At 56.2% G+C, this 21,011-nt stretch overlaps 2 protein-coding genes across 7 annotated transcripts; one reads left to right on the forward strand and one right to left on the reverse strand.

The window, feature by feature from the left end:
- Nucleotides 1-43: 43 nt before the first annotated feature.
- BSPRY (B-box and SPRY domain containing) lies at nucleotides 44-11,134 on the reverse strand. The gene is made up of 6 exons (XM_065853839.2): nucleotides 10,987-11,134; nucleotides 10,167-10,265; nucleotides 9,359-9,589; nucleotides 7,666-7,691; nucleotides 6,390-6,514; nucleotides 44-1,861 (listed from the first exon to the last, which is right to left on the reverse strand). The coding sequence occupies exons 1-6, from the start codon at nucleotides 11,044-11,046 to the stop codon at nucleotides 1,335-1,337; spliced, it is 1,068 nt and encodes a 355-aa protein (XP_065709911.2). The 5' UTR covers nucleotides 11,047-11,134; the 3' UTR covers nucleotides 44-1,334.
- On the forward strand, nucleotides 11,085-20,751 carry WDR31 (WD repeat domain 31). 6 transcript variants are annotated; one of them, XM_071817300.1, is made up of 11 exons: nucleotides 11,085-11,166; nucleotides 12,496-12,933; nucleotides 13,954-14,087; nucleotides 14,669-14,789; nucleotides 15,676-15,750; nucleotides 16,639-16,783; nucleotides 16,862-16,962; nucleotides 17,526-17,593; nucleotides 18,407-18,548; nucleotides 19,406-19,568; nucleotides 20,211-20,751. In XM_071817300.1, the coding sequence occupies exons 3-11, from the start codon at nucleotides 14,041-14,043 to the stop codon at nucleotides 20,369-20,371; spliced, it is 1,023 nt and encodes a 340-aa protein (XP_071673401.1). In that variant the 5' UTR covers nucleotides 11,085-11,166; nucleotides 12,496-12,933; nucleotides 13,954-14,040; the 3' UTR covers nucleotides 20,372-20,751. The 6 variants fall into 6 exon arrangements, with proteins under 6 accessions (XP_071673401.1, XP_071673403.1, XP_071673402.1 ...); XM_071817302.1 differs by having other exon boundaries at nucleotides 12,496-12,613; nucleotides 12,727-14,087; XM_071817301.1 differs by having other exon boundaries at nucleotides 12,496-12,613; nucleotides 12,742-14,087.
- Nucleotides 20,752-21,011: the final 260 nt, after the last annotated feature.

The raw sequence follows: 21,011 nt of genomic DNA on the forward strand, positions 1-21,011 counted from the left end.
TAATTTAACGTATTGTCAATTAACATAAACTTTGCATTACTGATTTGGGTATTGAGAAATAAATTTTAAACAGTTGAGGAAACACCTTTCTTGCCCTTCTCCCTGGCTCAACACCTCTCCGTCCTCCCTGCCCAACATCAGCGCCGTGTGTTTCTGCCACATTCCTCTCCCTTTGGCGAGGTGAGGAGCAGCGCTCAGATGAGGTTTCTCTGCTGCCCCCTCCTCTGCTCTAGGGTGGGCTTCTCCATGGGCCACAGCCCCCAGGGGCCCCTGCCCACTGTGGGGTCTCCCCCGGAAGTGACAGCCCCCCCAGTGTCCCTGCTCTGCCCTGGGACTCTCCTCCCAAAAGTGTGTCCCCAGCTGTGTCCCAATAATGTCTCTTTCCCTGTAACATTTCTCCTGTTTTCTAAAGCCCACAGTCGGGCTGGAAACCTGCCACTGGTCAGAGAGGAGTTAAATGATTCACCCAGAAGCAGCCGGCAGAGCCGGGTGTTACCCTGAGCCCTCACTCCAGAGGCACAGGGTGGGTGTAGCCTCCAGGAGGGGAAAACTGCCATAAAATGCAAAGAACAGGCACAGTTTGAGCCAGCAATTTGCCCTGTGGCCAAGAGGCCAATGGTACCTGGCCTACATTAAGAAAAGTGTGACCAGCAGGTCAAGGGAGGTTCATCCTCCCCCTCTGCTCCACCCTGGTGAGGCCCCATCTGCAGTTCTGTGTCCAGTTCTGGGCTCTACAGTTGAAGAAGGACAAGGAATCACTGGAGAGTCCAGTGGAGGGACACAAAGATGCTGAGGGGTCTGGAGCATCTTTCTGATGAGGAGAGACTGAGAGAGCTGGGGCTGCTCAGCTGGAGAAGCTGAGAGGGATCTGATCAATGGGATCAGTATCTCAGGGTGGGTGTCAGAGGATGGACCAGACTCTGTTCAGTGGTGCCCAACGCCAGGGTGAGGGGCAGCGGGCACAGACTGAAACACAGGAGGCTCCATCTGAACATGAGCAGAAACTTCTCTGCTGGGAGGTGCCAGAGCCTGGCCCAGGCTGCCCAGAGCGGGTGTGGAGTCTCCTTCTCTGAGACATTCAAACCCGCCTGGACCCACCTGTGTGATCTGCTCTGTGACCCCGGTGAGCAGGGCTGGGCTGGGGATCTACAGAGGTCCCTGGAACCCCAACCAGGCTCGGATTCTGTGAAGGCAACTCTTGTCTGAACACCACTTTACATGAGCCAGCAACCCTGTCTGGGCTTCCTTCACCCCACAAATGTACTGTACAGTGTATATACAGTCACTGTACATACAGTGGTATATTCAGCCTGCTAGTGAGTGCAACGTTTTGCTCACTGGACAAGCGAGATGCTCTGGTGTGCCACAGCAAAGACGGGATAGAGGGGCTCTGTGAAGTTCTCCCTGTGGGAGAAGAGGATGGCGCAGGAATCGGGGTCATAAAAAAGCACCTCCCCTCCCGCAAAGTCAACCAGCACCCCAATCTCAGCTGGAGCCTTGAGCAGCTCCACCGCCCGCGGCTGCCCAGCGTGCAGGAACTTGAACTCCTTGTCATAGCGCGAGAAGACCCAGGAGGCAGCATTGAAGCCCAGGCGGCCTTCGTTGGCAGAGCCCTTCCTGGGCACGGAGCTGTAGCAAACCCCCAGCTTGTAGGCGCAGCTCTGCTCCACGCTGACCTTCCACGCGCAGATGCCCGAGCGGAAAGCCAGAGTGGCCAAAGCGTTGGGCCAGTGGTCAAACCGCTCGGGGCAGTCCAAGTTCACCTTTCCTTTCTTGGGGCTAAAGGTCAGGGTTTTCTTGTCTTCCGACAGGCTGAGGTGGGGGCTGACGGTTTTCTCATCGATGTGAATCTCCTGGGAGCCTGCAAGAAAAGCCACGTGATGAGCACCGACTGGGTGGCGCCGCCTGAACCATCTGAACAAGTTATGGCCATGGGAAACACAATCACAACGGCCATCTTCTCGCATATTGCTCCTGGGGACACGCTTGCTCGCATGGGGCGATGTGGGGCTGGGGGCTCCCTGCAGCCAGCCCTCCCCAGCCAGGGCCAGAACAACACAGAGACTCAAAGCCCAGGCCTCCCCAACACCTCTGCACCCTCGCACAAGTCCCGCAGAGTCAGGGGAGACGCTGCTCATCTCACTCTGAGCCCGGCCCAAATCCCCACAAAACAGAACTCAGCAGGTTCAGTTCATCCCATCTTTGGGAAAGACCCAAATCTGAGCCCTGTCCCTTCCCACCACCACTGTGGGCCAGCAGGACCTGACTTCTCCCCCAGCCCGAGTCAAGAGCCTGCACAAGGACAGGGCTGTTTGCAGAAAAACCTGCAAAGCCGGTAACACAGGAATGAGGAGGAACAGGGAGGCCTGGGCAGGGGAAATCCCTTTCCTTCTATAAAGTCGTTAAACAGCCCACCCTGAGCGGTTGGGAGCAGCGCAGGGAGGTGGCACCAGGTATGAGAGATGAGCACGGCCAGGACTCGATTTGGTTTTGCTGTGAAATGAGGGGCTGCCCAGTCGCCTTTGTGCAAACGCAAACCCCGTGAGCTGCAGCCGGGGTGAGAGCCGGGCTGGCCGGGGACCCTCGCTCGCTGTGGGTCGGCTCCACATCAGCCCCGTGGCCGCAGGACCCAGCACCCAACACCCAGAGCGGTGCAAGTGCTGAAGAACCGCATGAGTGCTCCCCTAACTCTGTAAATTCTCTAAGCAAAGAGACAAAGGAGGCTGATGGCAGCTGACTCACCTGCTCCTGGGGTGATGGGGTTTCTACCTGCGGGTGCCCCTCCCTGCCCTGCCTTCCCCCACCCTCCCCTCGTTCATTTTGGGTCTTAAACTGACACGGAAACAAGGCTGGAGCAGGTGAGTCATTTCATCTCCCAGCCCTGTTGCCAGCTTTATCATATCAGCCCTGCTCTGGCCATTGACCTACCATGCTCTGCTCGGCACCCAGCGCCTGGCAGGATGAGGCCCTTAAAGAGTCACAGAATCCCAGCCTGGTTGGGTTGCAGGGACCTCTGCAGATCCCCAGCCCAGCCCTGCTCACCAGGGTCACAGAGCAGATCACACAGGTGGGTCCAGGTGGGTTTGAATGGCTCAGAGAAGGAGACTCCACACCCGCTCTGGGCAGCCTGGGCCAGGCTCTGGCACCTCCCAGCAGAGAAGTTTCTGCTCATGTTCAGATGGAGCCTCCTGTGTTTCAGTCTGTGCCCATTGCCCCTCAAACTGGCACTGGGCACCACTGAGCAGAGTCTGCTCCATCCTCTGACACCCACCCTGACATATTGATCACATTGATCACATCCCTCTCAGCTTCTCCAGCTGAACAGCCCCAACTCTCTCAGTGTCTCCTCATCAGGAAGATGCTCCAGACCTCTCAGCATCTTTGTGTCCCTCCGCTGGACTCTCTCCAGTAATTCCTTGTCCTTCTTCAAGTGGGGAGCCCAGAACTGGACACAGAACTGCAGATGCAGAGTAGAGCAGAGGGGGAGAATAAACCTTCCTTGACCTGCTGGTCACACTTTTCTTAATGCACCCCAGGTACCATTGGCCTTCACACCATGACACTGCAGCCTGAACGGGGTCAGCCCAGAGCCGGACCTGTCCCAGCACCTACACAGACCCTGGCCAGCACCCCTCCGACCAGCACCCGATGCAGCAGCGCTGGCCAGTGGGTTCCAAGGGCGGCACCTGCCCTGGAGCTCCCTGGCAGGGGAAAACCAAGGCTGAAATCTCGGTTTGCACAACATGGAAGCGCCACATGCACTTGCGCGTTAGCTGGAAGCTCTTGCAGGCAACAGCGAGCAGAGAGAGGAGCTGAAGACACCTTCCCCTTCCAGCCGAAGCAGACAGCCCCATTCTTTGATGATTGATTTCACTGAGCAGCAACCAAAGCTTTGCAGGGTGCCTGTCCTCCGCAGGCCCGCGCAGCTGCGTTCACCCACGCTGCCTATTTGTAGGTTGACTTTCCAGGAAGCAATTCCACTGGGAATTCATCCCATCCCCAAATCTATTTTCTCTGTGTACAGAACCCGTCAGAGTGGTATTGCCACTTCCGAGAGACGAGGGATGCTGAGCAGGTAAGTTAACATGGTTAACCGCTCTGCTAATTATGTATATGCTACCAGCAACACATTTTACTACTTTTAAAAATCCCAAATTCCCATTTCCAAACTCAGACATCTGAAATGAAAATCCTCGTAGCTAGATCTAGACACTGAGGTGGGATCCAGACCCAGCCTGGTCTCTGGGCAGAAGGTCACCACGGAGCAGCCCAATGTCCCAGCCGGCTGGGACAGCTTCAGTGTGTGTCACCTCTGCAGAGGGTCTTGCGTGGGGCCTCCAGTCAGCACCTGCCCCCACAGCACTCACAGGGGTGGCCACGAACCGAGAGCCCCCCCAGAACAGTGCCAGGAGATCGACACCACCTCCCAGTTTAGGGAAGAAGCTGCCAACCCCAAACATAAGCGATACAGAAGTCTGGATGCCAAGTGAAGGCATCCAAAGGATTGTGTTTACTTCGGGGAGTGAAACGGAGGTTCTTTTACCCGCTGCTTTTCAAGTTTTTGAGAGGCTACAGGGCAAGAGGGTGGACCAGACTCTGTTCAGTGGTGCCCAACGCCAGGGTGAGGGGCAACGGGCACAGACTGAAACACAGGAGGCTCCATCTGAACATGAGCAGAAACTTCTCTGCTGGGAGGTGCCAGAGCCTGGCCCAGGCTGCCCAGAGCGGGTGTGGAGTCTCCTTCTCTGAGCCATTCAAACCCGCCTGGACCCACCTGTGTGATCTGCTCTGTGACCCTGGTGAGCAGGGCTGGGCTGGGGATCTGCAGAGGGCCCTGAAACCCAACCAGGCTGGGAGTCTGTGAAACCATCAAGACTAGGAACTCACTGGTTTCAAGCAGTCTGGGAGGAGGGACCACCAAGTGGAACATAACATTAGCGTGTCTTAACAAAAGCTAGGACCACTGCAGTTAATATTAAATCTGTACAGCTGGGTCCTGAGTGAGACACAGCGAGATGAGTACAGATATGGTAGGAATCCTCAGTAAGCAACCAGGACAGGTTAAATGTAACCACAAAAACAGACAAAAACCCAAACCAGAGTATACTGAATGCACCAACAGACCCATTACTAGGACTGAACGCCTTAGACAAGGGTGCTACTGGGAAAGCAATCCATAAATTAACCATGTCACAACAAAGAGAATTAGAGAAAGGTTTCCTGCATGAATATCTGCTGAGAACCCGCTCGACTTTGACAATGTACAACTGCAGGGGTCTGCGTGACTGCCAGCACTCAAAGACTTGAAACAGAGGGAAATTCATCACAAAAGGAGGCAACACCAGAGCTTCCAGAAGAAACAAATGATGGTGTTGGCTGGTACACACAGGCTCTCAAGCAAACAGTGGAAAACACAAGAACAATAAAAGCCAGAAGCGCACACCTTGGAGAGGGACCTGGAACAGGGAAAACCTGTGAACTGCTCATCAGCATCAAGAGTGAGATGAGCAAAAATCAAATGTCAATGCAAAAGCTTTGGGAAGATGACCCCAGGGATTTTTCATGAGGTGACACACAGGACAAATGTTTTCAAATTGTGAAGGATAGTGCCACCTTTGAGGGACAAAAACTACATTTGAAAGACTCTAATGATGGCCTGTAAGCAAGAATAAACCCAACATTTCACAACCAGCAATTCAAGCAGATCAGAGCCGGAAGAAAACCATCTCTTCCCTGCTCAACAGAGCTGACACCAACCTGGTTCCACCCTCCCTGGCAGACGTCACTGCCCCACAAACGCCTCTGGTGCAACCTCAGCTGTACGGCAGGAGCTGAACCAGGTGACAAACGTCCCCAACCACCCACCTGCTCGTGCACGGCCACAATCTCAGCTTACGATCAGAAAGCTCCTGCATCCACTCACTTCTCATTCCAGCGCACCAGAGCACTGTACAGATGCCACATGGGCAGCTCATCTGCTTTTAAAATCACCATCAGGCCAATGCTAAACACGGTGAGGAGGGATTTCTGGGACAGAGATTCCTGCAGCAGCTTCACTGCTGTCACCAAGCGACCCAGGAAACAACAAATGAAACCAAATGAGGTTAAGAAACAGAGCTGATAAAAGACGCAGCCTGCTCAAACTCCAGTTCTGCTCCAAGCCACAACCAGCTGCTTTGAGCTCCTGTCCCCCCTTCTCAAAAAACCTCCTAGAGCTGCTGCTGCCCCCCTGGCTTGGGCTCCACACAACTAGCAGGGGCTGGGACAGCAGAGGGGACAGGACACGGCACCGGGATGCTTGGATACAGCACCACGGTGTTTCTTTGGGCACAACACGGACAAGCGTGCAGGAACCCCCGGAGAGCGCGAGGCCTGAGCGAGACACCGACCTGCCCCGCAGCACAGAACAGCAGAGGCCCAGAGCCGGTGCAGCAGCGGACTCTGAACACACGTCTGGTTAAAGTTTAACTTCAGGGACTCCTGCGGCTCCAAGATTCCCTCCGCCAGCTCCGTCCTAGCAAAGGAAAACAAGAGTTATTCTGAAATACAATGATTTATTGACCAGTGCGGGAAGTGTTTCTAAAGATCGCCAGGAGGTAGGGCAGAAAGATGAGCTGGAGCGGCTGCAAGAGCAGCAGTGCGGAGAAACTACAGGGGGGGTTTCTAGACAAGCTCTTGTCCTAAGTGATACTTTCGGTTGGCTTTGATTCCAGTCCCTTCTGAAAGGACTTTCAGTGTTTTAAAACACAATCCCAGCAGCCTGAGCCAACAGCTCAGCAGGCGCAGAGTAAACGCGTCTGGGAGCGGATGTCAGGGCACAAGGGGAGCACAATGAGCGGGCTGCAGAGAGAGAATCAGATTTCCCTCTTTATCAACAACACCTTGCTGGCTGAGCAAAGGGGGGTGCAATGGGAGAGCAAGCAGGACTCGGGGTTTCACAGAGCACAGTGAGGAGCTCGAGGGTTTGCTGGGTTCCTGTGGCTGCAGCACGCACAGGAACTCCTGGCTCTGGGTAACCGCTCTGCTCTGGCCGCTGGTGCTGTGCCGTGGCACATTTCTTACTGCTACAGGCAGGTCCCACAAAAACACACTCCTGAAAGTCCTTTGGGCAGCAGAGTCCAGCCAGCACCTTGTAGAGCTACGGAAATAAACGTCTGTACAAACGCAGCCACATTCTCAAGGGAGGGCAAGCCAAGGCGACTGATGGCGACTGTCCGAAATGCCGAAATCCGTGCTCAGTTCTCCCCCGTGCAGCCTGGGCGCACCGTCCCTCTGGCGATGCTGTGCCAGCAGCCCCTGCCACGGAGCACGCCAGATTTCCAGGTGAACCACCCCACCTCCTGCCAACAGGCCAGGGACAGGCTCGTCCCATCTCCCTGGGAGCTTTCCAAGGAGCTGGAGAAGGTCTCCAGCAAGCGCTAGCACATCTGGCAAAGCTTCTGGGGAGACCTCGCACATGGAACATCTCTAGGTGCCAGACTGCTTTGTCTTGAGCAGCACATGAAGCAGAGACAAGAGGGCACATCAGCATCTTTGTGCTCTGCCCTTGTCCTTCATGAAGCAGTGTGACAGAGGAAAGAGGGGGTGTCACCTGCTGCTCAAGCAAGGACACGCTGCTGACAGCGGGAGCCGCGGAGCAGGGTCGGGGAAGGACCAGGTACTCACCTCTCGAAGATCTCTTGTTCTGCACACTGGGGACAAGGAGGGAAAGGAAAGAGTCATCAGAGCTGGAATCCCTGCAGATAAATCCCAAACATGGGCCAGTGCACAGCAAACCCAGCACCCAGGGAGCACTGTTCCCCTTCCTGACCCAGGGAAACCCCTGAGCAGCCAGGGCAACACCCAACATCCATCTTCTTCAGCTGCAGCACTTTCCACTCCTTGATTCAGAAAATAAATGGGAATGGCTGTGGGTGACACATCTTGTACATCTGGCTAGGGGTAGTGTCTGCTGGGACGGGGCGGCTGGGGGACAAAGAGGGCCATGGGGCATCCAGATGGAGCCTGTCACTGCCCCATGTGCAAGCAGAACAAGTACAGCTGGATCATCTGGCACAAGAGAAACAGATGGGAGAGCTGGGGCAGGTGGAAAGTGTCTGGAACCCCAAAGAACCAGCTCTGACTCCGTACCCTCTGGTAGACTCCGAGCTGTCCATATTTGGGAGCTGTGGTTAGAGTGCGAAACCCTCCTCCTCCCCACCCCGCTGGGACACGCTGCAGGAACAACGTGTGCTTGCAGCAAACAACCCCCAAAGCTTTCGGGGAGGGGTGATGCTGCAGAGGACGTAACCAAGGGTTAAATCACCTCGTGATCAGTCCCGCTTGTTCCTGTACCTGCTGGCAATGGTGTGTTCTCAAGGTATAGCCCAGTTAACAAAGTGGTAGAAAAACACTTGAGCCAGGCTCAAATATGAGCTGCAGGGTGCTCTGCGTGCCTTTTTCACCTTCCCGTGACATGACACGTTATCAGTTCCTGATAGACACAAATACCAACACCAACAATCCATGGCGGAGAACGTATTTCTCCTATTTCCCCGCCGCTATGTGGCAAAAGCAGAAATTGAGGGTCTCACTGTTTTCTGCCACAGGCATCTGATGGATCTTGCTTTCCAGCCTCTACTCTCTACGGGGAGGCCACAGCCCGCCCAGGGGAGATGCTGGGGCAGGACAGATGCTGCGTTTCCCACCAAAGGAACAACCATCCACCTTCTGCCCCGGGATCGCTTCTGGTTTTCAAGCAGAGCTGCTGCCCCCTCTTCACAAAGTTACACGTGGCAAGAGGAGGCCAAGAGCAAGGTGGTGTGATGCCCACGTGCTCGTGTCTAAAACAAGAGGAGTCACTTGGATAAACCAAGACCATTTAACAGCCAGGAAAGGAACTGAGCAAAGGGAAGCACAGGCTGTTTTCCATAGTAAATATCCCAAACAGAGATCTACCAGACAACAGGGCAGACTTTCCAGAGCTGGTGCTCCCAAGGGCCACATTTTGATTAAAACTGGACTAAACACTAGAAAACTGGTGGCCCAGATAACTGCTTCAAAAGCAGCTCTCAACCCTGAGCTTCAAGCCAAGGGCGACCTGAGCCTGGGTGGTTTGAACCTCACTGCAAGCAAAAGCAGAATTGGGCAGAGCAGATGCTCCAGGAACCATCAAAAAACCATAGGGGCTTGTTAGGACCAGGTGAAGGAGGTTCCTTGAGCTAGAACTGCAAATGTAGTACTGTCCAACTCTGCCTCCTTGCTGTCAGTGCAGTAAGCTGCTGAACACCATATTTAAGTCCCATAATATCCATGATTAAAAGTCTAGGTCACTTCTGAGCTGACCAATTTGCCCCTCGGCACAAGGAGTAGCACTCACCACCAAGGCCTGGTCATCCAGGTTGGTGATCATGTCCACCAGGTAGGTCCGGAGGGCACCCAGCTTCTGCAAAGCCTCCGCCCAGTGCACCCGCTGGGTCAGGATGCTCTGGTGCGCCCGCTCCTCCTCCGCGTGCACCTTCTCCAGCAACCGCTGCTCCTCGTTTTCGCACGCGTTCCCCACGAAGAGCAGCCTCTGGATCACCAGCTCCCGCGCCGCGTTGGCCGCGTTCTGCCAGGGCAAGGACAGGGAAGAACCGTCAGCCTCGCTTCAACCCCAGTGAGAGCACCGACTGCTTCTGCCAGCTTTCTGAGGGCTCAGCTGCTAAGATTACCCTGTTAATTGAGCCCAAACCATGGTAATCATCATGATGCCAGCTGAGATAAATGTGAGAACCAGTCTCAAACCTGCCTCCTGGCCTAACCCTGGTGCTTATGTGACAACCTGCGAGGGACCAGAGTCCCATTCCTCAGCAGATCTTCCAGAGTTTGCTATTGGCAAGAAACAGCCACCTCGAGGACTGTCTGTTGTCCTCAGTGACAGGGGGGCACAAATAAAATCAGGAATCAGTAAGACCCTGGTCCTAGTGGGATGTTTGATGGCCGTATGCTAACACCAAGAAATTCATCATTTGTGTGCGTTTTTAGGTAGACAAAGCAGGAATCGTAGGCACAGGCTGGTGCTGCACAAGCTGTGGGGTGGGAAGGGGACAACCCCTGCACAGTGATGAGCCCCCCAAGAGCTCAGCACACGCGGGAGCACATGGAGCCAGCTCAGCACCATGCAGGGAGAGAGGACAGGGACGTACCAGCACACCCTGGTCCTTGGCGGGCAGCACCGTCTCCAGGTGCCGGGCGATGGCCGCGCTCTGCAGCTGGAGCTGCTCGCACCGGTCCACGATCTTGTTCTGGAACACAGATGGCGGCCCCGAGCCCCCACTCAGCCCAGCCAGACCCCACTGGACCCCCACCCAGCCCCACAGCACTCAGGGACCTCACACAGCACCCAGAGAGAGCCCCATCCCCAGGGAGGACCCTCACACAGCCCCACAGCCTGCGAGGACCCCCGCAGAGAGCCCCCATCCCCACGGGGGACCACTCATGTGGCCCCACACACACCAAGAGCCCCACATGACCACACACCCTGCCAGGTTCCCTACAGAGAGCCCCCAGCCCCACGGGGGACCCGTCACACAGCCCCACACGCCACCAGCACCCCCACACCCAGCCAGGAGCCCCATAGAGAGACTCCGTCCCCACGTGGCACCCCTCACAAGGCTCCACACCCCATCAGGGCCCCCCAAACCCAGCCAGGAGCCCCACAACCAGCCCCCATCCCCACGGGGGACCCCTTGCGTGGCTCCACACCCCACCAGGCGACCCCCAAAGAACCCACCTCCCCGCGGGGATCGCTCACACATCCCTGCACCCACCAGGGGATCCCCACGAGCCCGCGGCTCCCCACGGGAGCTCCCCCGACCACCCCGGACCCACACGTGGTCCCTCTCTGCCCCAGCCCCCAAGTCGCAGGCAGCCCCGCACCCCCGCGGGCAGCGCGGAACGGCCCCGCCGCCCCCGGGCAGGGTCCCAGTTCCCAGTCCCGGTTCCCGGTCCCCCGTCCCAGCTCACCCGCAGATCCGCCGCCCGCTCCGGCAGCGGCAGCGGCCGCCCCCCGCCCCGCTGGGCCATGCTGCGCCCCGGCACCTGCCGCGGGGGCGGCGGCGGCCCCGCCCGGCCCTGCTCACCGCTCCGCCCCGCGCCGCCAGCCGGGCGGGACGCGGCGGGACGGGACGGGACGGGCCGGCCCCGGTGAGTGCGCGGCGGGGCGGCTCGCGCGGCGGGTGCCCGGGGCGGGGCGGGGCTGGGCTGGGCTGGGCTGGGCGCGGCGCCCCGTAACCTCGCCGTGGGGCTGCCCCACCCATAGGGACCCATATTGTCCCCATGTCCTTCGCAGGGGCTGCCCTACAGCCTTCCTATGGGGTTGCCCCAGCTCTAGAGACCCATGTTGTCCCCATGTCCTTCCCAGGGGCTGCCCTACAGCCTTCCTATGGGGTTGCCCCAGCTCTAGAGACCCATGTTGTCCCCATGTCCTTCCCAGGGGTTCCCCGGCTATAGGGACCCATGTTGTCCCCATGTCCTTCCCAGGGGCTGCCCTACAGCCTTCCTATGGGGTTGCCCCAGCTCTAGGGACCCATGTTGTCCCTATGTCCTTCCTAGGGGCTGCCCCAGCTCTAGGGACCCATATTGTCCCCATGTCCTTCCCAGGGGCTTCCCTACAGACTTCCTATGGGGTTGCCCCAGCTCTAGGGACCCATGTTGTCCCTATGTCCTTCCTAGGGGCTGCCCCAGCTCTAGGAACCCATGTTGTCCCCATGTCCTTCCCAGGGCTGCCCCGGCTATAGGGACCCATGTTGTCCCCATGTCCTTCCCAGGGGCTGCCCTATAGCCTTCCTATGGGGTTGCCCCAGCTATAGGGACACATATTGTCTCTGTGTCCCTCCCAGGGGCTGCCCCAGCTCTAAGAACCCACAATACACCCATGCTGCACCACATCCCACTTGTGGGGTTCCCCCTATCTACAGGGACCTGGGATGCACCCAAGGCGTCACCCCTGGCAATATGGACCCACATCATTGCCATGAGGTCACCCCAAGCTACAGGGACTCGGGGCTGTCCCTGTGTCCTCCCCAAAGGTGGTTAAACACCCCTTTTCTAAGGGATGTTCAACACCCCACGGCAGTGAGCAGAGGGCTCTGCCGTGGTTGATGCGCTGCTGCTGTGGATATTGTCGTTTCTTTATTCCAGGGTATGGATTTCACTGTGGTGCCTGAACAGGCTTAGGCAGCAGCGTGGGTTATTTTTTAAAAAGGTCTTGGTAAAACAATGTGTCTGATTTCTGCTCAGCAATGCATTTAAGGGGAAGGGAGGACAGGGCATCCTGCAGTGTGACATTCAGCCTTCTGGAGGTGCAGCTCCGTGTGCATCGGTCGCTGCAGGGTCCCTGTGTTATTACAGAGCCCCGGCTCGTGATAAATCTGTGCAGGGAAGCCTGCCAGGCAGCAGAACCTCACATGAACATCCTGGCCAAGCAACTGCTGGTTTTGTTCACCATTCAGAAACATCTGCTCTTTTTTCCAGTGGGCAGGAGGCAGGAGGACGTGGTTGGACACAAGGAACAGCTCCGGCGGTGCTGGCAGCCCCGCGCAGTCACCGGCCGCTCTCCGCTTGATCCGGCTCGGCTTGTGCTGACGCGCAGGTAGGGACGGCTGCACATGTACGTTAACCACATAAGTGGGGAAACTGCTGGTTGGGAAACAGAGTAATCATTGTAATTAAAAAATCAGAATTTACGCCTGTATTTTTTCCTAGAATCTTATTTTGCAGGAGAAACAACTTCCAGAGTTTTCCCATTGTCAAAGAAAAACCACGTTTGTTCCTAATGTACTGAAACAGTTTGGCACCTGATTGAAGGAAGTAAATTGCTGAACTATCACTGCCCCTCAGCTGTGAGAATTATTGTTCTTCACATCTGTTGAACCTGCAAACTCATGGATGGAACAGGCAGAGATTAACCGGGTATTACTAACTGCGAATTACAAAGGCTGTCAGGGTAAAATTAGAAAGGGAATGTTTTGTAGAAACCCAACCCCTCTTAGTGCTTCAAGTATTTGGTTTTCAAGTTTTCGTGGGCAGAGCTTTGAAGCACATTTTTTTGTTGCTGGAACAAGCAGGTGGGGGTTTTTTTTCTGATTTTTCTTAACAAAATCCTACTGACCCAGAAGATGGGAATGTTAACATACACTCGGCACAGGCTAAATCCAATTACTGCATCTTGAGATAAGAAGAAGCCGATTACTGCACGTGGCAATTCACTGCAACTGAAACTGGTTTGTGCCCGGTCTGTGACCCGCGAGGACGCAGATGAGGTGCTGCTCGTGGGGGACGCCCTGGGACGGGGCAGGCAGCTCCCAGCCCGGACAGCAAGTGCGGTTTTGCTAAAGGCATCTGGGTTAGCAAGATGGTTTTATCTCAGCTGTTAGGGCCCAGTAACCTCATCATTGAATCTGGTTCTGCTCTGAACAAGAAGTTTGACTAAGGAGCTCTAGATGTCATCTAGAATCATAGAATCACAGATGGTTTGGGTAGAAGGGACCTCCCCAGCTCCCCCAGTGCCCCCCCTGCCATGACAGGGACATCTTCACCAGCTCAGGTTGCTCAGAGCCCCGTCCAGCCTGGCCTGGGATGTCTCCAGGGATGGTTCATCCACCACCTCTCTGGCCAACCTGGGCCAGGCTCTCACCACCCTCAGGGCCAACAATTTCTTCCTCATGTCCAGCCTGAATCTCCCTCCTTTAGTTTAAAACCATCACCCCTTGTCCTATCACAACAGGCCCTGCTCAGAAGTCTGTCCCCATCTTCCTTATGGGCCTCTTTTAAGTATGGAAAGGCCACAATAATGTCCCGTCCTCTGAGGTTTGTTCTCCTATTCTAAATGAAGTTAAGGTGTAGATAACATGTTATAAGTACTTTATCCCATACGTGTAACGAGCAGAAACGCCTGTGGATTCCCAGTAGCGCGGTGTCTCCCCCGCACAGGTCGTGTCCCAGCAGCCGGTGCCCGAGGTGCTGGTGTGATGCTCAGCGCTGCCGGTCGCGGTGGGAGCCGTGCTGGCCGGCAGGGCGATGGGGAAACTGCACAGTAAAATCAGCCTCCACACCACCAAATACAGGTAAAGCAGCCCCAGGTGATCGTGTCTTACATTCATAAACCAGTTATGAGTGAATAGAGAGCAGCGAATGAACAGAGAATATAGCAAGCACGTGGGTTTAGTTTCATTATTAAATGTATGAATCAGATTTTGATTTTTGACTCATATTTGAAGTCTGCTCAGCTTCTTGGGGGACTGAAATCCAAACCATAGCTTGCAGCAGGGGCTGAGTTTGTAAATGTGGTCATGCTCTGTGATGGCTTAGGCAGAGCTCTGAAGGCTGACAGCTCCAGGGCAGCTGTTTGGCCCAAATATCCAAACCATTGTCCCTTCAGAGTTATCACCTTTCATGGGCAGGAGGCAACAGCTGGTTCTCTGGCAGCGAGGTGGGCGATCTCTGCCTGGAGATCAGCTGTGAGCCCCGTCCCACCTGGTCCAGGAGATGTGTTTGTCCATTCACAGCTTCTCGTTGGCTTTCTAACACATTGTCCTCCAGCCCCGCCGGTGCTGCCACCTCCCAGACCTCGGGCTCTGGGGAATGTCACCTGGCTTTGCCGTAAAGCACCGTGCAGCTCCTGTCACCGTCTCTGTGCCTGCTGCAGGGCCGATGGCTCCGTGGAAGGGACAGGACCCGCGGGGCAGCTCAGCCCCATGCACACCGATGGCGTCACCTCTGTGGCTGCTCTCGAACCAGACCTGTGCGTGTCAGGAGGAAGGGACAAGGTGAGGTACCCCCCGCCACGGGGCACAGAGCACGTCACAGGCATGAGAATGTATTGACAGGGAGAAAATGAGTTGATGTGGTTTAAATGTGAGCTCTAAACAGGTCTGTGAATGGTAAATGCTTTGTCCGGTCTTGAATTTAGAAAGAAAAGAAGAGCTCAGGGTGAGGCCGCACACCGAAGCACATTGAATCAAAAAATGTGTCTCCAGAGGTCAGATCACATCAAACGCTTTCACCCAGGCTTGGGATCATAGAATTATAGAATCTTTTTGTTTGGAAGAGACCCTCAAGTTCATTGAGTCCAACCATAATCCAACTCTGGCACTGCCCCATGTCCCTGAGAACCTCTGTGTCTGTTCAACCCCCCCAGGGCTGGTGACTCCAGCACTGCCCTGGGCAGCCTGTTCCAATGCCCCACAGCCCTTTGGGGAAGAAGAAATTGTTCCCAGAACCAACCTCAACCTCCCCTGGCGCAACTTGAGGCCGTTTCCTCTGCTCCTGGCGCTTGTTCCTGGGGAGCAGAGCCCGACCCCCCTGGCTCCAAGCTCCTTTCAGGCAGTTCAGAGATCAGAAGGGCTCCCCTCAGCTCCTGTTCTCCAGCTGAACCCCCCAGGTCCCTCAGCCGCTCCCATCACACTGGTGCTCCAGCGCCTCACCAGTCACTGGTGGATCACTGGACTGATCCTTCTATTTTGTTATCTGACAACAGACAGGCTCTAAAGACAGTTTTATTTGCTCAAAATAGCAAATTGTGTCAGCTCAAAACCAGACTAATCTGCTCCCTCTTCAAGCTTGGACTGTGCAGGGGTCTTGATGTAACCAAGACCGTGTGTAGTTGTCCCTCCTTCAGCCACCCCCCAGCTGATCCCTGCCCGGTCCCCACAGAGCGTGGCCGTTTGCAGCTGGAGATCCAGGGCTGTGCTGCAGAGGTTCCTCGGGCACGAGCGGGAGGTCACCAAGGTGGGTGACAACGGGTGGGGTGCGGTGGGGTCTGCTGTGTCCTGTCGGGAACTGGGAAACGAGGAATGATGGAGCAGAAGTTTGTCACCCGCAGAGGGTTCGTCGTGCTCCGTCAGAAAGAGGGACCGGGGTGTTAGGATGCATTAGGTTTTTCCCAAGGTCCAAGCTGATATTTGGTGCCCAGGGAAGCAGCATGGATCTGCATCCAGACCAAACAGGGCTCCAAGAGGCTTGGACATGCGCTCCTCTTCCCCTCCAACAGACTGTGTAGCAAAACCTCAGCAAAACCTAGGTCAAGTTTTTGATTCAGAGATGCCATTCATTTCCTTCAGGTCTCATTCCACTAAAATTATCATTATTCTGCAAATCAGCTATGTCTGGGAACAGCAGGGCTTCAATTTCCCTTCTGGCATCCTGATTACAAAGCCAAACACGCCCCTGGGAGAGCAAACGTGCGGGGGCTGTTGCTGTGTGCACGGCGTGGCTGGAGCCCCTCCGGCTGGGACTGTCCCCAGGGCCCCTGGGCTGTGGGTATTGGCGGGATGAAGGGGCTTTCTCCATCCCAGTGCTCAAAGAAACCACGCACTGGGCTCATCCGAGTTTTGAAGGCAGTCTTTCCCATAAAATCAAAGGTTTCTGAGGACAGGATCCCCCCAGCCACAGCTCAGGCTGCAGCGGTCACGCTCGGGCTGGCTGGTTCCCCCAGTGCTCCGTGTCGGGGTCCAGCAGAGCAGGACAGCAGGACAGCAGCTGCACATCCAGCATGGCCAGCTGGAAGGTCCCGCTCTCCCCAGTCACATTTCCACACATCTTTGCCATGACACAGGAGCGTTGTGCTCTCCCCATGCCGGGGAGTTGAACCGGCCCCTCCTATCTTGTCCCTGGCAGGTCACCTGTGCCCTTGACTCCAACAGAGTCTTCAGCGCATCCCGGGACAAGACGGTGATGATGTGGGAGCTTCACGGGATTCCAGGGCCAAGGCAGCGCTTCCCAGGACACGACCTGGTTGTTACTGGCCTGGCAGTGAGCCCGGGTGAGGAACAACACGCTCCTGTTCTCCAGGGGTTTCTTGGCAACTTTTCTTGACCTTTTTTTCACGTTGTGGTTGCAGATGTGTCCCAGCTGTGCACGGGTTCACGAGACAACACCGTGTGCAAGTGGGACATTGAGACCGGAGAGTGTCTGGGCAGAGCCGCTATCTCCAGGAATCTGGTAGGAGCTGCTGGTTCCTTGCATCCCATCTTGGTACCTTGTTGCTTACTTGGTTATTTTGCATGTGAAGCTGTGTAGAGTGAATTTGCCTGGTGCTGCAAGAAGCCGCTGAGGTGCTGTGCAGGTGCCTGTGTGCTCGGCGAGATTAAAGGTTCAGGCTGGTTACTCTGTTCTCCAGGTAACAGCAAATCCCCCAGCACAAAGACCCCAAGAGACACACAACAATTAATTAATGCTGTAACTCGGGGCTGAGCAGAGCTGTTAGGAAGCACATTGTGCAGTGGGGGCTGCGTTCCCTCTGTGCCGGTGGAGCTGTACAGGTACCGTCTCTGCTGCCGTGGTACCTCTGTTCCCATGGCTCCGAGTCCTGTTGAGCTGTTGGCACCTCCCTGCCCACAAATAACCCCCAGTAACCACACTGGGATTGAACCTGCAGCACTGGTCGGGAGCAGAAATAACCTTCATCCAGTGTTTCCTGCTCATCACCCAGCACAAGGAGGGAGAGGACAGGAACTCAGGGGCAGACATGGGCCAGGCTTCTGCTCATCCTTCCCTCTCTGCAGGTGACACATCTGTGCTGGGTTCCCGGGGAGCCTTATGTCATCCAGACCTCCGAGGATAAAACCATCAGGTAAATTCTACATGTGGCCGCAGAGACGGGAGTTACAGCATGGGACACAGGGGACTGTGGAAGGTGCCCGTGCACAAGGGGCTGTTTCTTTGGTTGTCACGAGCAGCTGGTGTCCTGCACCCTGCTGGGTGGCTGGAAGGCACCGTCCAGCTCGGCAGGTCTTGGAGCCTGGTCTGGTGCCAGGGGAGGATGGTATGGGGACACCTGTGGCTGTCAGCAGCACTGGGCATCCACTGGAGGTAAAAAGGAGACTTCATAACAAAAGAAAGCTCAGCACAGCTGCTCTGGCTAGAGATCGATCTGGAACAGATAAAGGCAAGGATGTGGTGAGGGCTCTGGGAGCTCCGTGTGCCGGGAGGAGAGAGGGCAATGGCCCTGTGGGGGCATCCTGAGCAGGAGCCTGTGAGAGAGATGGGGACAGACTTCTGAGCAGGGCCTGTTGGGATAGGACAAAGGGTGATGGTTTAAACTAAAGGAGGGAGATTCAGGCTGGACATGAGGAAGAAATTGTTGGCCCTGAGGGTGGTGAGAGCCTGGCCCAGGTTGGGCAGAGAGGTGGTGGCTGAACCATCCCTGGAGACATCCCAGGCCAGGCTGGACGGGGCTCTGAGCAACCTGAGCTGGTGAAGATGTCCCTGTCATGGCAGGGGTGGCACTGGGGGAGCTGGGAAGGGCCCTTCAACACAAACCATCTGTTATTCTGATTCCATGGGGGATGGCAGCAGGGGCAAAGCTGAGGGTGTGTGGGAGGGCACAGGGGGAGTCCATTGCGTCAGTGTTTGGGTTCCCCTTCCCCACCCTCGTTGCCTGCAGGGTCTGGGACAGCCGGGAGCTGCGGGTGGCACACACGTTCCCAGCCAAGCGGCACATCCAGACGTGCTGTGACGTGAGCCAGGACGGGCGGTTCTGCCTCAGCAGCAGCAGCGGCTCTGGCGGGGAGGGCGGCGAGGCCACCGTGAGTTCACTGGGCCACAAGTTCTGCTTTTTCTCTTTTTTTTCTCCAGTGTTCACAGCACACAGCGCAGGGCAGGTCAGTACTCCAAGGATCTGCTTGCTCCCACCACATTGGCCTTATGCTGGTGTCACTGGAGAGGGCAAGAGTTCGGTGTCACAGACTGAAACAGAGGAGGGTCCATCTGAACATGAGCAGAAACTTCTCTGCTGGGAGGTGCCAGAGCCTGGCCCAGGCTGCCCAGAGCGGGTGTGGAGTCTCCTTCTCTGAGCCATTCAAACCCCCTGGACCCACCTGTGTGATCTGCTCTGTGACCCTGGTGAGCAGGGCTGGGCTGGGGATCTATAGAGGCCCCTGCAACCCAGCCAGGCTGGGAGTCTGTGATTCTTCCTGCTTCCCCTTGGGTGACTCTTCTGCTCAGAGAGTATCTAAGCAGATATTCTTTCCGATGAAAGCACTGGGGTTTTATTCCAGCGATGGCATGGATGAGCACGAGGCTCTGGCAGAAGGGCTGCGAGGGAGCCCTGGCTTGAAGCGTTTCCAAACCAGGGGTTCAGCCCTGCAGGGTCCCAGCCCTGTGCGGGAGCATCGAGAGGCTGAGTCCACCCTAACCCAGGGCGAGCAGGGCTGGGGACATGGTTATCTGCTCAGCACCCCTAATGGTGCAGGAATGTGCTCAAATAGTCACTGACAGTGAAAACCCTTCGGAGTCTGAAGCTGTCCAGGACTGTGAGCATGAGCGGGGGACAAAGGCGAGGAGCTCTTTAACCAAACCATCTTCCTGTCATTGTAAAACAGCTCCGTGTTGGCAGGCGACAGTAGCAGAGCCCGAGCTCTGAACGCTGCCCCTTGTCTTGCAGCTGTGGGACCTGCGGCAGACACGGAACCACATGTGTGAGTACAAAGGGCATTTCCAGACCACGACCTCGTGCGTCTTCCTGCCCCAGGGCCCAGTGTTCACCCCCAGCGTTGCCACGGCCTCATGTGACGGCACCGTGAAGGTCTGGGACCGCGACACTGGAGGTAGGGGAGGGTCCTGCCCCGAGCGGGCCTTACCCTGGGGTAACAAAACTGCTTCTTTGGGTCTGTATCCCAGTGATGATGGGCACGATGAAGCCTGAAGCCTCTGGGTTTTACCCTAATCCAACTGTAGGGCAGGGAGGAAATTTGTCCCAGAGTAAACCCAGGGGCTTCTACTTGTCTTCCAGCCAACGCTTTTTTGGGTGCATAACATCGATGATGTGTCCTTCCTAAATTAAAGCAAGCAAGGGTGAGGTGGCTTTTAGAGATATATCCGAGTTCAGCAGTGAAAGGACAAATGATCAAAATTGAAAAGACCAGGGGAACTGCCAAGCTTTCTGCAGATACGAGCGAGAAGCCGTAAAGAGCAGAGGTTGTGCAGCAGGACAGGGCTGGTCAGCAGCTGCCCACACTTTGCTCGTGCTCTTGCAGGGGAATCAAGGGCGTTTCCGGTTCACCCTCCGTGCTGGGGGATGCAGGGACGGCTCCGTCCTCCCCTCAGCACCTCCCAATGCCTTTGGGTGTGGGGCTCTGGGATAGCGCAGGGCGCAGCTCACCCGTGATCAGATGGACGTGTGTGGGCAGGGGCAGGAGCTTGGGGTGGTCTGATCTCAGCAAACCCATTGTCCCCTCTCTCCCTCCCAGCCTGCCTGGCCACCTCCTGCCCGCCAGGCTCGGGCCCGCTGGCCTCGCTGGCCGCCTGCCCCAGCTCCACGCTGCTCTGCGCCAGCCTCAACTCGGGGATCCACGTGCTGCGGGTGAGCGACGGCGCAGACCCAGCGCTGGAGGAGGTGGCAGCGCTCTGACCACAGTGACAGAGAGCACCCTGCAAGGGGACGCCGCCCAAGAGCTGCCCTGACTGCCAGCACCGGGAGACTCAGTGCCTGTAGAGCAGGGATGTGCGGGCAGCAGGGCCAGAGATTTATTGTTGGTGGGAAAGCACAAGAACCGTCTAGAGGACAAATCCTGATTGTGTTTGAGACCCGTTCCCGCTCCTGATCGAGCCAGGCAGAGCTGTGGGGGCTGCGGGGCAACGAGACTGTCACCCACCTGAGAAACACCCTGGGGAGCTTGTCCTGGCTGCAAAGCCACCAGGCTCAGGCTGTTCAGAACCAGCCCGAGCACACACAGCCGGGTATTGGCTTCGAGAAGAGATTGTAATTAAAGAGTTTTCCGTGGTGTTTGAGATTTTTCTCTGTTACTTGCTGGCCTCTCATCCCAGAGTATTTTCCTTGGGAGTAGGTAAGAGCCACTGCGCTACTTGGGAGGAAGGAGAAAGCCCCCGATGCTCTGCTAGAGAAAATTAACTTGTAAGCACATTTGTTTGTTTTCTTAAAACACAATCCCCAACTGCACTGCAAATGTTCAAATAGAATCACGTTCGCATGCCCCAGGAACAGCAGGGAGAGGAATTGGTCTTCACTTTTCTCCTAGAGGTTTTTAGGA

The sequence above is a fragment of the Patagioenas fasciata genome, chromosome 20, assembly GCF_037038585.1.
Source record: "Patagioenas fasciata isolate bPatFas1 chromosome 20, bPatFas1.hap1, whole genome shotgun sequence".
In the NCBI taxonomy this organism is placed as follows: domain Eukaryota; kingdom Metazoa; phylum Chordata; class Aves; order Columbiformes; family Columbidae; genus Patagioenas; species Patagioenas fasciata.